The sequence below is a fragment of the Gambusia affinis genome, linkage group LG01 (genome assembly GCF_019740435.1).
Source record: "Gambusia affinis linkage group LG01, SWU_Gaff_1.0, whole genome shotgun sequence".
NCBI lineage: Eukaryota > Metazoa > Chordata > Actinopteri > Cyprinodontiformes > Poeciliidae > Gambusia > Gambusia affinis.
This window is the reverse complement of record NC_057868.1, coordinates 30,903,487-30,918,363: the sequence shown is the minus strand read 5'-3', so window position 1 is coordinate 30,918,363 and position 14,877 is coordinate 30,903,487. Positions and strand designations below refer to the sequence as shown.

Below are 14,877 nucleotides of genomic sequence, written 5' to 3'. Positions count from 1 at the left end.
GCTCATGCACAGCAGGAGAGGATGAAGGGTTAACGTCTATTTTCTTCTCCTCTGATGTGTCGTCTGAGTGTTCCCAGCTGGAAGTCAGGGGGAAAAAAAAGGGGTTTCCCAGCTGTCCAAGTGGGATCCAGGATGTGATCACATTACACACAAAGGCACCTCCAACCCCCTTCTCAGCTCTTCTCCCTGTATTTTTTCTGTTGTCTCACTTAAATCTCTCTCCTCCCCCTTTGTCCTTCCCTCTCCTGCGTCACTCCATTTCCTCACTTCCGTCTGGTGATACGCCTACTACACATGATCAAACAAAGTTTGACCTACAGTCATTCAAGATAATTTTTTTTTCCAGTGGAGACCGGCTTTCCGACTAATTAATACTTTCCAGAGCCAAAGAAACAAACAGAAAATCAGACATTATCTGATGTGATTTGTAGATATTAGATATTTTTTTATCAACTTTAAGAGGTTGCAGTGTGACCGTTTGAAATGTTAAAGGGGTATTAAGTAAAATTGACCGTTTTTAGCTTAAATCATACCAATGTCCCAATTTCAAGACATTGAAAATGTTTGACTTAACAGCTGAAAGTAACATAGTTACTTAATAGTGCAATTTTATAGCACAATGTGCCTGATAAATACATAATACTGCCCTTTAATGCAAACCTGTAATGTGTCTCCTTACAGATTTTTATGTTTTTGCTTTTTTGTCTTTCTTAAATATTTCAGATCATCAAACTAATCTTTAAATCAGATAGATTAGTATATACGTGTATTACATGGTGATCTTTATGTTGGAAATATTATTCCTTGTGGTTTTCTTTCAACCAAAACTTTCCTTTTGCCACCCCTCCATAAGGAACAGATGTGTGGCGTTCATGATTAGACATAATTTCAAAAGAAGTTTTCACCTGAGTGGGAGATCTTTGCAGCTCCTCCAGAGTCTAATTGGACTTTTTTCTGCTTCTTTGGCAAAACCATGTTGTCTCAGTGTGCTTGCAAGAGTGCAATACTCCTCATTGAGGTTGATTGCACAAGATCTTATTTAGAGGTTGAAAACAAATGTATATTAAAAAAAGGATCAAATAAGTTTTCTTCCCGCTTTTCTACAATTCTACACTTATTTGTGTTAGTCGGTTGCATAAAATACCAGTAAAATTTGTTGGGTACTGTGGCTGAACAATATGCAAAAGAATATATATATACTTGAAAAAGAAATGACTAGATCACGTAACAGTAAGCATGAGAAACCTAATATTAACGCAGCTGCTAACATTATGTAGGATTAGCCATGAGATCTGGAATATGAATGATCCATCATCATGTCACCCTGACACACTGCCACGATGAACCAGTTGCTCCCACTTGCCATATGCAGCGCTTATTGAAGTGAATATCAGATCATTACTGAGAGCCAGACAGAAGAGGTCAGAATGGGGGTTAGTATTGGAGCATTTGTTAGTGCCACTCCCTTCTCAAATCCACCCACAGCTGACGGTAGAAATGTGAGTCGGCATGCCATCAGTCCTGCCCTTTTAATATACAGGTGTTCTGGTTCTATTTAGACTCTACGGAAGCGGAGTCTGCCTATTACAGCAGCTGTTTCGCTTCTCATATCTGGCGCACTTTTAAAATCTGCCACGTGGGGTCACTATACTACAACTGTTTCCGCATTAAGAGCGGCGACTTACCACAACGGTGAGAATTTGCCTTAAAAAAAAGTGTTTCTTCAGCTCTCACAAAGAGTCTTTTTTTCATGTGAATCAGACTGTGCTGCCATGTGATAAATCTACATGGAGCCTGAAGGACCAAGCAGCTGTGATCAGATGGTCAGCAGCACACGTGCTTCACATAGACCGGTTTGCAATGAACACACAAACAAAAATCACATTTCTGAACTGCATTACTGAGGCAGATGTAATTTAATTAAAAGAAGGTTGAGGTGTGTCTTAGCTATGGAGTGTGATCTCAGCTTCTTTCCCTAGACTTAACGTAGACAGAGGTTTTAAATGTTTCTATTACTGTCTCCAATCAGCAGCTTTGCCTGAGCCCATAATCAGACTACCGTAGATGTCTATAACCACAGTGTGAGGGTTTTAATTTGCACATGAAAAGGAGTGAAAAGCTAGAGTGGCACGTCAGTGTGGTGTGATCAGTCATATGATTGGTGTATTTATATTTACACCCAGACAGCTTCAGATGAGTGTAAAAAGCTGATCTGACACACGTGTTGGCTTTCACACCCATTGTTCAGCTTGGATGCTCCAATCTTTTTTTTTTCCCTAATTGTCTTTTGTCTTTCACCTTTCCCCCTCTTCCTGTTAACATTTTTACCCTCTCTTTATTTTTTTCTCTTCATGAATGTTCTCTCTGCTCTGTAGTTGTGATTGGAAGAACTTCAGTGGAGGGGAAACAGTGGACTTCTCCCAGAGAGCTCTTTGGCGTTTTCCTTTCTGTTGACCAGCATGCTCCATTCGTACTGACAGGCCGTTCAAAGCATTAGGAGGAGCTGAGGCCTCTGCTATGACAAACACACGTTCATTCACCATCAAAACCCCCTCTCTGGTAACATGCTTGGAATAAATCCAAAGCAAATAACAAAAGAAAATATATATTTTTTTGAAACCAGAGTACAGCTCATTGTTTCTGATTGTAGCGATGGATCTAAAAAGAGAAGTACAGGTCAGGGAGAAGGTTCTACACAGAGGAAGACCATCATTTAGAGACTCTGCTGTTGTCTTTGTCGATCCAAGCCGATGGCAAGCGTGCAACCAAAGCAGCTGCAACAAAGAACTTAATGGTGCATGTCTGAATAGACAAGTTTCGAATGAATAGAGGAGGAGTGAGTGCAAACACAGAGAGGCGTAGGGATTGATAGCAGCCACACACCTCTAAGGATTGGCTGTAGAAAATATAAGTAAGGAAGGATTTCATATGGTTAATGTGACAATGAAAAGATTAATCACCATCCCTGTAGATGCTTTTGTGATTAATGTTGAATTATTAATCATCCACCACCAGACGAGCCTGTTGTTTTTGTTATTGCAGCTGTTTAGGTTGGAGCTGTAACTATGTTATTTACAGTTAAGGTGGCTGGATGTTGTCAGCTCAAAGGTTTGGGACCTGGAGGATTTCAACAATAAATCTCAGAGCTAAAAAATGTGTAAGGAGTCGAGAGAGAGAGAGAGAGAGAAATACATAATATAGCATCAAAATGCTGGAGAAGATTAAACATGGTTACATATTTGTTTGTTCATAGATTTTTTTAATGCATTTTTTTTCACAATCCTATTGTTTTCTGTTCAATCAAACCATTTGTAGGCTGTTGCTTAGAAGGTTTTTAAGATTTAACTTACTTAATGACAAGTTGCGATATAAATTAAAATGAATCGATGGCAAATCAAGTATAAAATGACAAAATAACTTTCTTCTCTACTTTAACACCAGCTGACCTCAACTTTTAGATACAAATGAAAGTAAACACAAATAAAAAGGCTTTACTTTACCAAGATGGCAAATCCGAACATTTTTCCTCCCTTGTCCATTTCCTCTTGCTTATTAAGTTCACAGCAGTCCCTGAATTCTCTGAAAACTTGGAATCAGTTAGAAGATCAGGAGAAAGCCTGCGCAGTGACATGGAAACCTTGTCCCAGTTTGTGCTCCAAGATATTTTCCACACTACTTGGCAGATGTGGAGCTCTCCATGCAGAGCTGCCTATTGAAACGGGCCTCTTCATCCTTTTCATGACTTCACGTGACAGCCAGTGTCATGCCTCTGTGCCAGTGGGCATGTCATGGCTGAAGATACAGCAGTACTTAAAAATAGAAAGCAATAATGAATTCAAATAAGCAAAAGGATAAAGTTTGATACAACTTCAGAACATCCACACTACTGAGATCCTCTTACTCTTTTACAATTCTTCTGTTTTTTTTTTGTTTGTTTTTTTTGTTTGTTTGTTTTTTACCTCTATTTACTTTGAAACATTTATGTTATTTCAACTTTTGATGTAGGCTATCTAAATGTTAAGCTCTTTATAATAATAAATTTTATTGATATGTCAAATTGAGACCTGGAAGGACGCACTCAAACACTGGTGCTGGGAAGCTTCAGGATAATAGTCTTTGTTTAACAGAAGTGAGGCTGCAGTCTTGCACCATTAGTGTTTCTGACCAACACCAGCAGAAAAGGTGGGTGAAGCATCTTGCCCAAGAACATAAACAACATGGACTGAGAATTGAACTAGTGACCCACTGATTGCAGGGCAAATTCTTACTGCTTTTCATGACTTTAGCTTCACATATTTATTCCTGTTACAATTTTTTTTTTATCAAAAGTTACGTGGCACTTACTTTCATATTGTTATAGTACATATAGTTAACGTGCTAATAATGGTTGATGCTAGCTTACTAGCTAAATATAGCATATTAGCTCTTTTGAACATGCTATTAGCATAGTAGCGAAGATTAGCTCTGCTTAGCTAGCAAAATGACTGTAAAAGCAAAACCCAGGCTTAAGTAGTTCAAAAATATGGAGATACAATGAACTCAAGCCTATTTGTTGTTCTATATTCATTGATTTTCCTGTGAAGCGCAACTTCACATTATTCACAAAAAGTTTACCTATTTGTGGTTTTATTTTTTCCCTGAAGCACATTTAAAATATGCTAAAGATAATGCAGCGTGGGAAGCTGACATACAGAAGTGTTTTCAATCAGAGTACCTTTAATTTTTCTTTGGAGTTGATATCCAATGGGGGACTTAAGGTTGTCTGAACAGTGGAAATAAGGAACACCTTATTAGGTTCTGTGGCAGTGCAAAGACGGTTTCTACCATATGTGTTAATGAATACTAAGGTATACTTGGTGTTTAAACTATTAAAACAGACAATTATGTAACTTGTTAAGAGGTGGGTTCCAAATATGTAGGCTACAGAGTTTGGCTATTTGTGTGCAACTATTGTCCCTATAACAATATAAGTAGCTACTGGAAATTCACGGTTTCAAAGGACTCAATTAATTAAAAAAAACATAGATTTTTAAACCATTATCACTTCACTTTATATTTTAAGCTTACCTTTCTCTCTTTCAACTGCAAACCTAAAACAGTTCATTGTGATTGGTTAGGGTCAAACCTCCTGGCTCCTCCTTGGTAGCGCCACTGTAGCTAAGTGTTTGACATTAAACTCTATCTGTGTTAGTTTTATAGAGCTTAAATACATTCAATTGTTAAAAGATACACCTTTAGCTTTTAACAGTTTTTATTGTCATTTTCTAAAGTATCAATTCTACATACAAATGAATGAGATTGCCGTGCTTGCGCCTTGCTCAGACGGGAACGCGCAATTCATTTTTCCAGCGGCACGGAGAGGAGAGAGTTCAGCCTCCGGAGGAGAGGGGAGGAGAAAGGGCTACATGGAGGAATACAGGGCTCTAATTCTGCACAAATCTGACCCGGATAAGAAAAAATTGTACATTAGGACACAATAAAGAGTCCCCAGTGTCTCTGTTAGTTTTTGTCGGCGAAGAGAAGAGGAGCGCTCTTAAGAGTTTTGTTAGACCGCGGTACGCTGGAGCCACCGCTGTTGCTGCCAGTTTCTCCGAGAAAAAAGACGACTTCAGCAGGGGAGGACCTGAGAGAAACTTTGTGGAAAAAATGCAGGGGGTTTCAGCGACGGGTAAGTAAATTGTCCTCCCAGATCATTCGGTCTGTATTGAAAACAGCCTCCACTTTTCTGGAGTTGTTTCCAAATAGTCGCGGCGGGTTTTGCGCACAGGATTTGAATCTCTACAATGCTTTTGCCAGCTGTCAGCGGGGCAGCTGCAGGCCCGTATCTAACAAGAGAATTACAAAAGAAAAAAAAAAAAGACTTGTTATGCTCGTCAGGCGGCCTCATAAACACAAACTGAAGGGAGCATTAATATTGGAGCTTCTTGGAAGCTTGAGCTGACGGGCAGAAAGGGCAAGAATAGGAGCAAAGCGGTGCCAAACCCTGAGAGAAAAGGCCCTGACCTCACTGTGTCTCCGGTCTGACTGAGCCCCTTCTCTCTGAAAACACACACAAACACTCACATTATATCTGCAGTAATTCAGTTAGTAAGCCGTGACCGGAAATCAGGCTGTAAACACACTTTCTGATAACAAGAGGGCTTCTGCACTGTTCTCGCTATCGTGAGTGGCTGTAACAGTGTCCCTGTGAGGAATGTGATCTAAGTGGAGGAGTAACAGTGTGTGTGAAGCAGATATTTAAAAGTCTGGAGGTCTATGAAAGTGTCTGGGTGTATATCTGTCCTGCAGGTCGGTATAAGGCCGTAAGTTAGAGATGAGTATGTGTTCTGTGGTTTCCCTTCTGCAGCGTGTGCAGACATATTTTTAGTACCAAGATGATTTCATGAGATCCTAACTTGCATTTCTGCCACATCTAAATAATTAACATACTCCCTAGCTGTCCATCTTCATGTTGGTTCATTTCAGTCTTAAAGAGTGCTGTATTTGTATTTATTTTTTTTTACTATCAGATGTATATTGTCAAAAAAGTTAAAGGTGAGTAATAAAGTTTGGATTTCCAGTGCAAAATTTCAGAAATGGTTGATTTAATTACAAATGTACTGAAGAAGAAAAAATGCAAACACTATTTTGTAGTATTTGGGTCAGTGACATCAGAAAAGGCTCATGAATGGAGTTGGTCAGTGCCGATTTACAACAAATACACAACAAGACCGTTTACATGACAAAAAGATCCAACGAATTTTCAATAGCACACAATAGAGCAATAAATTAAATTCATACAAATACAATTATGTCCAGTAGATGGATTAGCAAGAGACTTTGACAGATTTTAACAAAGATTGTGATACATTGCATTGCAACACTGCAAATCTTTCTCAAGCCAAGGTTAGTGGTGCGGTGACTGATGAGGGTAAGGTAAATTTAACTATGACAGGACTTGCACAATGGTCTGAATCTATTTCGATTTCTGTTTGAATGTTTTCATCTTATTGGTTTCTGTGCATATTCCTTGTTTGTAAAATGGGTGAAAGGTATACTTCGCCTGCAAGACCTAAAATGTTAAATGATTTGTCAGTATTGTGCAGCTGACTGCCGATCTTTGAGATTACCTTTCTTCCTTCTGATGTTGACTGAATGATGGCAGTAGGATAGACTGTACTATAACTGGCATTATGAGGCTGATTTATATTTTTATCTATTAGCAAACATAGCTTGTGAGCCAGCAGTTTTGCAGGAAACCTTTAGACCTTAAAACTGTCTTAATGCAACATATTAACCAGAACAGATGGTTTTTATTTTAACTCGGCCTGATCTCTGATAATGATATCTGGCCATTCCGGTCCGCACTGGTCCTCTTCACAAACCACTTCCATGTGTTTCATTGGGCTCCAGGTCAGTTTGGCCCCTTTGACATTTTCTACCCAACCCTTGCCATTTCATTCCTTCAAATTTCTGCTTGCTTCTGGACATAAGCAAGTTATTTCGTCACCATGTGCATAAATAGCTGTGCGTAGTTTTATTGATATTTGTAATTAGGTAATATAATGGAAATGAGTTCCCATTAAAAGGCTAAACATCTATAGATGATTTTGTAGTGTATTTTGAAAAATTGTTGTATTATTCCCTATTTGCATTGATTGTGGTTCTGATTACGGCTTATAAAATATGAGCCCTGATCAAATCATAGTAATTCTGGACAAACATCTGTTCGAACTCATGATGGGGAAAAAAAAAGTTACAAATTGGTGCATAAGACCTTTGACGGTTGTTTGGACTTATTCTACAAAGGTGTGAAATGACCAACATTTAGTTGCCAAAATAAAGTTTACTGAAACATGTTTCTCACAAAGCTTAAATGCTTTGTTGCTGCCATACAGAACACTACTAAACATGTTTATGATTACAAATAAAAATGGGGTGGGGGGGAAAAGCTAACTGACGTTTTTAAATAAACTCAAACGTTACTAGAAATATCCACATAAAAGTTTGCTTTTTTTTCCCTGGGAAAATCTGGGTCACGTTACAATTTACAACAAAAAAAATCTGACCAAATAGAAAACCTGAGCATGACGTGTTCTAAGAAGATTGATTGATTTTCCAGGATAGTCTGACTCATAGCTTTAATGTTTTTTGTTTTTTTTTAATTAATATTAAACCATGGATTTGCTGAAAATTAAGTACAAATTGAGGATTTCTTTCTTTCTCTATATCTTTGTATACATCTGCTTTAGCCATGCCTAAGACAAAGAAGTGGTAGGAGGGTATGGCTGAAATGAAGTGCTGATGGGACGATATCTGGCTGCAGCTGAGGTAAACTATGCAGAGTGAAAGAGAGTCTGTTTGTTGTGAGGCTCAGGGGAGGAATCGATCTGCCGTCCTCCTGGCTGACTTTCTTTTTCCTGCAGTACAGCACTGTATCGTTTCTCTCCCACACACACATTCATATTGACTCTCAAGGCCTTGCTCTTCATTTTTTTTTTCGTTTGTTGTGTTTTTCCCGTTCCCTCGTTCTCTCCCACACTGTCCCAGATCAATCTTTTGCCCCCTCTTCCTTAAACTCTCATATCCCAGCATAGCACACACAATCAGATACGTTATTTCTCTTTCCCTTAACTGTACTTCCACATGGGAATCCTACCCCAGTCAGAGCGCTTTCCGATGCTTATTTTTGTATTTATGATAGCAGGGTCGTGCGGGTTGCGGGCTGCTTGCATCGAATCATCGGAGAATCTATTAAAACAAACCACATCACAAATAAACTGTGGTGGGATGGATAGCATGCCTCTCAGTCTGAGGTCCACCACAGTCCTCTGACTAGTTTCCATAAACCTTATGGACAGATTTCGCTCTTATTCCTACACTCAGAGGTGGGTCAGTGTCTTTCTGACAAAAACAAGGTGACAGTGGTTCATGAGTGACGGCGGCGTGGATGTCCTGGCTGGCTGTTTAGGAGTTTGTGTCATGAAAAAAAATCCTTCAGCGTCATATCTGCTACTAGCACCTCCTCTTTTCCTTAGAAGTTTGAGAACAGGACGGGAAGGAAAGTTTCCTGCGCGGCAAAAATTTGCCCACAACTATTTGCAATTTAGACCATTGTTTAGCTTAGCTGGTAAATATTGTCTGTGGAACATAGCATAATTATCCCAGGGTGTGAATTATTATACAGGGACCCAGTGGAGCACAGAGGAGGGTTTTAGCCCTGTACTGTATAGTTTCTTGTTTATAGTAAAGTCTGTATGTCACTAATGATAAATGAAACCGTTTACAGCAGCTCACGGAGGGAGTACCCAGCAGTTACTCTGGGTTAAAGGGGTCACCAAGTATTCAAGAGGAAATCTGGCACATAAACCCACAGAACAGTGTGGACTTTTTCAATCCTGGATTCTAAACAGGATTTACATACCCAATATTCCTATGAACTGTTGGTGTTGGCATTAGACAATTAATCATTGGTTCAAATGGGAAATGAAACATGGGGATAATAGAGGATGAGCTGCACTTCTACATAATGTGACAGCTAGTAGATATAGTTCTGCTTATTATAGTACTACAAATGAGTCTCTGTAATCATTAATCATCAAAATATTCTTATTTAAGTTGAAAAAGTATGTACTATATAAAGATTTATTACACACAGCATTAATACATTTCAATTGTTTGCTAACTGTAGTCACCGTAACCTATTGCAAAAACCACTGAGTTTCTCAAAAATACCATACCACTTAATTTTGAAGGGACTTAAAAAAACAAAATGGCAGCTGGCCAAAATATCATACAAAAATAAAAACAAAGAACAATATTAAAACAATAAGACAACTATAAGAAAATATAAATTAAAAAAATCACAGATGCTTTCTCTCTCTGGGTTAAAAGCCAAAGAGAAAAACTGTGGTTTTTAACAAGTTTAAAAAGCAGAAAGAGATTAAATCTTTTTCCATTACATAAGACCAATAAAAATGACTTTTAATACAGATTTTGGCCGGCTAAACAGTATCTCCATGTAGTACTGTAGGGTAAATGCACTCAGTACTTGGTTTGGGCTCCTTTTGCAAGACTTATTGCATCATCTATTAGCCTGCTGAGCAAATTGTCTGCATTGTTGGATCTGGTGACTTTCACCTTCCTGGTGGGTTTCCAGGACAATCAAGAGCAGCGATAATATGATGATAAAAGCGGTTAGAGGTACTTTTTGCAGTGTGGTGGGCCATACCAAGTCTGACTGGAAAATGAAGTCAGAGTCTCTTTAAATCCAGTCAGCAGAGGAACGTGCTGTAAAATATTCTCCCAAACTGCTGCTCTGACTTTGGATCAATACCAACAGGTGACACGGCTCCACAAATCAGCACTGACTGTGGAAACGTCACACTGGAACTCAAGCAGCTCAAGGTTTGTGCTTCTCCAGCATTCCTCCCCACTCTGGGTTTGGACGAAGCATTTTTTTGTTTGCTTGTTTTTTTCTTTGAAAATCAGCATTATCTTGATTTGTTTAAAGTTTTATTGTGGTGCTGAGTTCTTTCCTGGTTTCTGCCAACCAGTGCATGAGCTAGTATTCAGGAGGTAAATATAAACATGTATTGGGTCTATACTTTGTTGAAGCTGATCCACCCCTGAATTAACAGTAGATATTGTTACTGAAGTAGATGGGCATTCACAGTGGAAGTAGAAGTGGACATGTGCAACACCTCTCTTGTGGGTGATACTCACTCAGCTCTGTCTACTTTGGGATCTTACAGATTGAGTGATTGACCAAAACATAGCAGCACGTTAAAAAAGATACTTGGTTTTGGGCCAAAAAGACAGAATAAAGTGTTGTACTTTATTTTGGCCAAAGAATAAATCTGGCATTTATACAAAATGTAAAGCCCTACAAACAAAAGTAGACAGCTGCTCTAGCCTTTGAAGATTGGAAGCAAATGGCCCACATCTGAGACAAATTTGCAGTTAGATTTGCAGCCACTGATCATCATGCTTGAATGCATGAAAGACTAGACTTGTTAGGCTTGTGCATACATTCCAGGAGCAGATATGAAGCACACTAAAGGTTTTCTACTGATTGGTGAGAGAGAAGTTGATGCTAGCGTCGGCTGCTCATTGGTTGTAGCCGGAGTTACAATAACGCAGCGCACTTTGACCATAGACTGTACAGGGCTGTATATACAAAGTCAGAGCTCAGTGACCATATCTGGCAGCTAGAGTTAGAGATGCTGCACAGATGTACAGAGCTGGGGAAAAAAAACAACAACAAAAAAACAGCTTTTACAAGAACTCAAATTATTTCTCTTGAGAGTAAACCAGACAGAGAGTTGAAAGATGTGAGTAAGCTCCTCAGACATGCCAGCAGACACTCAAGGTGTCCTATAAATATTGATTGTGGTGAGTTTCAGAGAGATTTCAGCACCTTTTCAGTCTGTGTAACTATGTGGATCGTGTAACCGGATGGGTTAAATTAAATCAGGCTCAGGTTTTATTGAATTTTGTGAGAATGCTTATCTGATTTCTTGGTCGTAAGTATAGTTCTTCTCAATTACAGTGACTTGGAAATGTATTTTTGTTCTTAGACCTTTTTCACATTTTATCAAGTTACAACCACAAACTTCAATGTATATTGATCAATTGTATTATGTAGACCACTGCAATGTAATGTAAAGTGAAATTAAAGTCAGTGCTTCCTATAAGCTCCTCTTTGCTGCATTTATTCAGGGAGATTTAGCCCATTACTCTTTTTTTTCTTTTTTCTTTTTTTTAAAGCCCAATAGTTTGGATGGAGAACACCTGAAAACACAAGTTTTTAACTCTACAAATTTTGAGCTAGACTTAAGTCTAGACTTTGACTGGACCATTGTGACACACATAGTTTCAACTATATTCTATTGCAGCTCTGGATGAGTGTTTATCGTTGTTCTGCTGGGAGATGAAGCTCGATACCGGTCTCAAGACTTTTGCAACTCCTAACTTGTTTCCTTTCATGATTGTCCTGTATTCAATCACTATTCAGAACGGAGTTTCTGCTTGCCATTTTTTCATAACGACTGTATTTGTGGATTGGAAGGCTTATAGCCGTCCTGTCACGAGATTCTTCCAATTGAGCGGTGGACCTCTGCAGCTCCTTCAGATTCACCACTGCTCGTTTCTCTGAATAATGCTCTCCTTGTCTGATCTGTCTGTATACGTTGGTGGATGGTTTTATCCTGGCAGATTTGCAGTCCGAGTCTTTCTATTTTTGAATAATGGTTTGAACAGAGCTCCATCAGATGTCAAAAGCTTTGGGTATTGTTTTATAGGCTATCATTGCTTCTCCAAATCTTCATCTTTGACCTGTTCGTTGTGTTCCCTTATTTCCGAATTCTCTAATAAACCTCTAAGACCTCCACAGAACAGCTATATCTATAATGAGATTAAGGCATGCACAGGTAGATGGTATTTACATTGGAATTTAATCTGAAGTGTCAAAAAATGACAGGACATAAATGTATGTTGCAGCTGTTGGGGTTGAGAGAGCTGTTTGGCAAACTGTGTATCATTTTCCATTCAGTTCACAGTTATGGACTCATTTGTGTCAGTCTGTTACATAAAATTGCCAGTGAAACACTGAAGTTTATCGTTGTACCAGGACAAAATGTGAAAATGTTTTTGGCGTATGAATACTATTGGATTTCATTGTATTCTAAGAGCTTACTCCCTTTTGTTTTGTGTTTCTTCTCCGTTCCGGAGGTTTAAAGTCAAATGAAAGAAAACAGTAAAAGGTTTTAACAGAGTACTACAAAATGTACATCAGACATCTCTCATGTGCTGAAGCCTTTTTGTCTTCTCTTGGTTGTTTCTTTGCAGTTTGGGAAACAATATCAGTTAAGAGGTTTTTGCCCTTGTGAACATATGTGGATTACGCCTTTCAACCCAGAAACCACAAAGCCTCCGCCCTTCGTACATAAATGTTGCCTCCAAATAACAGCAAACATGTCTGTACTGTGTTGTTCTCTCGTGCATGGGCTGGAATCCGAGGAGCTTAATGCAATCATCTGCTTGACTTCTTACAGCAACACCCCATTGAGTATTTGCTGACATAAAAACTTCTTGGTGACTAATACTTATAAACAGAAGAACTGGGTGTATTTCGGTTATCAGAATACATCCCGTGGATTTCTACATCCTCCTGTCTCATCTGGTTACAACTGTGTGAGACAGCATGACTCAGATCCAGGAACAGTGAGAAGCTTCAGGCTCTTTCCCGGCCAGCCTGGGTGTCAGTCTGATTTTCTTGATGGTGGTCATGCATGGGTCCTGCTGTTGCTGAGATTCATCCAAACGTGACGTGGTGTGTTTGTTTGTTTGCATAAGTGGAAAAGCAGCCCTGGAGGTGATGGAGTGTTTCTCTGACAGGTCTTCTTTGTTATATGGTAACATGTGTACACAGAGTTTCTTTTTTGTTTTGTTTTCTACAGCTCAAATATGTTTTATGGAAGAGAGATGTTTCCAAATAATAATCAAGCTGTCTATTCAAACTGTAATAGCTTTAGAAGTTGGCTTAGCTTTTTTTTTGTGCCTAATAAATGCAGTTGTTTGCTGTATTTTGCAGGTGCAACATTAGTTGATGAGGGAGAGCGAAGTGCAGGAGCATTTGAATGTGGACTGGATGGAGTTAGGAACTGGTTTGTTTTGATGTGTTTTTTTTTTCTTTTCTATTATAACTGCTGCAAACGCATAATTGACACTCCTGTTTAACTGGTTATTGCATAAGTTTTAGGCATGGCTCAGGCATTACGTCCCTGAGCTAGCACGCACCGCTACAGTAATATTAAGCCAAATGAGAGTAGGGTGACATATTGTGCATAAAATGTTTCTTTTTCTAGGTCACTCCTAAACATTAATATTACTTGCAAACATAAAAAGAATGCTGGTAAATTTTAAAATGTTACTGTAAACCAAAATTTGACAGGAGTATGAATAATCTTTTATTAAAACAAATGTCACAAACCTGATTTAATTTTATTCAAAGCAAATGAAAAAATGAGTGGGCTGTTTGCTCATTTGTTTCTTTTTAAATTAAATATATATTTCTTTTTGTTTCATTTAATACAGAGAAAAACAAATTACTAACTGAATTCAGGTGTGTCGGAGAAGCAGCTCCTGCTGACTGAAGCTGGACTGTCTTATGCTCAGTTAATTCAATCTACTGCAGAGAATGTACACGTTAGTTTCGTCCGTAGTTTTAGGTATGTTTTTGTATTATTTCAGTACATTATTTTTTTATTTATTTATTTATTTTTATTTACATTATTTTTGTATTTATTTTTGTATATTTATTTAAGCATCAATATCCATCCACTTTGAAACATCTAAACACCAAACAGCAGAGTTGCAACAATCCATTCAACTAATGAGATACTTGGGACAAGATTCACAAGAACCAGACAAAATTTTGCATTCAAGAAAACTTAGAATCTCAGTTTTTTCATTTTAACTTCTAAGATAGAATAAACGTATTTTTAAAAGCTCTGTAATAGGTGTAGAGCAATCATGTCTAGTATATATATATATATATGTTGTTATTGTTAAGGTGATGCTAATATTAAAAAATCAAAAAGATGTTTATTTGGATTTTCATAATTCTTAAAATTTGTGTTGAAGAATCTCATTTCAGAGTAGAAAATGTCTAAATTATCTTTGATAAATTAGATTTTGACCTAGCGATGACACAGTGCACTCCAGGCTCTTTTTTTGTAAGTTAGTTGTTAGGTTTACTTTCAAAATGTAGCTATTAATCAGATACTATCTAGTATATGAACGCTGTAACTATATGAAAGCTACTGTTTATACCAACTTAAAACCAATGCCTCACGACTGAAATTCTGCACAAAAAAAATATTGAAAGTGCTCTTC

At 38.1% G+C, this 14,877-nt stretch overlaps 2 protein-coding genes across 3 annotated transcripts in view; both read left to right on the top strand.

Moving 5' to 3' along the window:
• Positions 1–40, top strand: part of LOC122829148 (protein bicaudal D homolog 2-like) — a 47,137-nt gene extending 47,097 nt beyond the window's left edge. The window contains exon 11 of the mRNA XM_044113502.1: positions 2–40. Coding sequence (XP_043969437.1) covers positions 2–25 — 24 coding nt within the window. The 3' untranslated portion in view covers positions 26–40. The remainder of the gene's footprint in view (position 1) is intronic.
• A 5,281-nt stretch (positions 41–5,321) lies between these two features.
• Positions 5,322–14,877, top strand: part of fgd (faciogenital dysplasia) — a 69,114-nt gene continuing 59,558 nt past the window's right edge. The window contains exon 1 of one of the 2 annotated variants that reach the window (XM_044113433.1): positions 5,322–5,668. In XM_044113433.1, the coding sequence (XP_043969368.1) occupies positions 5,647–5,668 (22 nt within the window). In that variant the 5' untranslated portion in view covers positions 5,322–5,646. Of the gene's footprint in view, positions 5,669–10,321; positions 10,387–14,877 lie in introns of those variants that run through there. The other variant, XM_044113444.1, reaches the window with a different exon arrangement.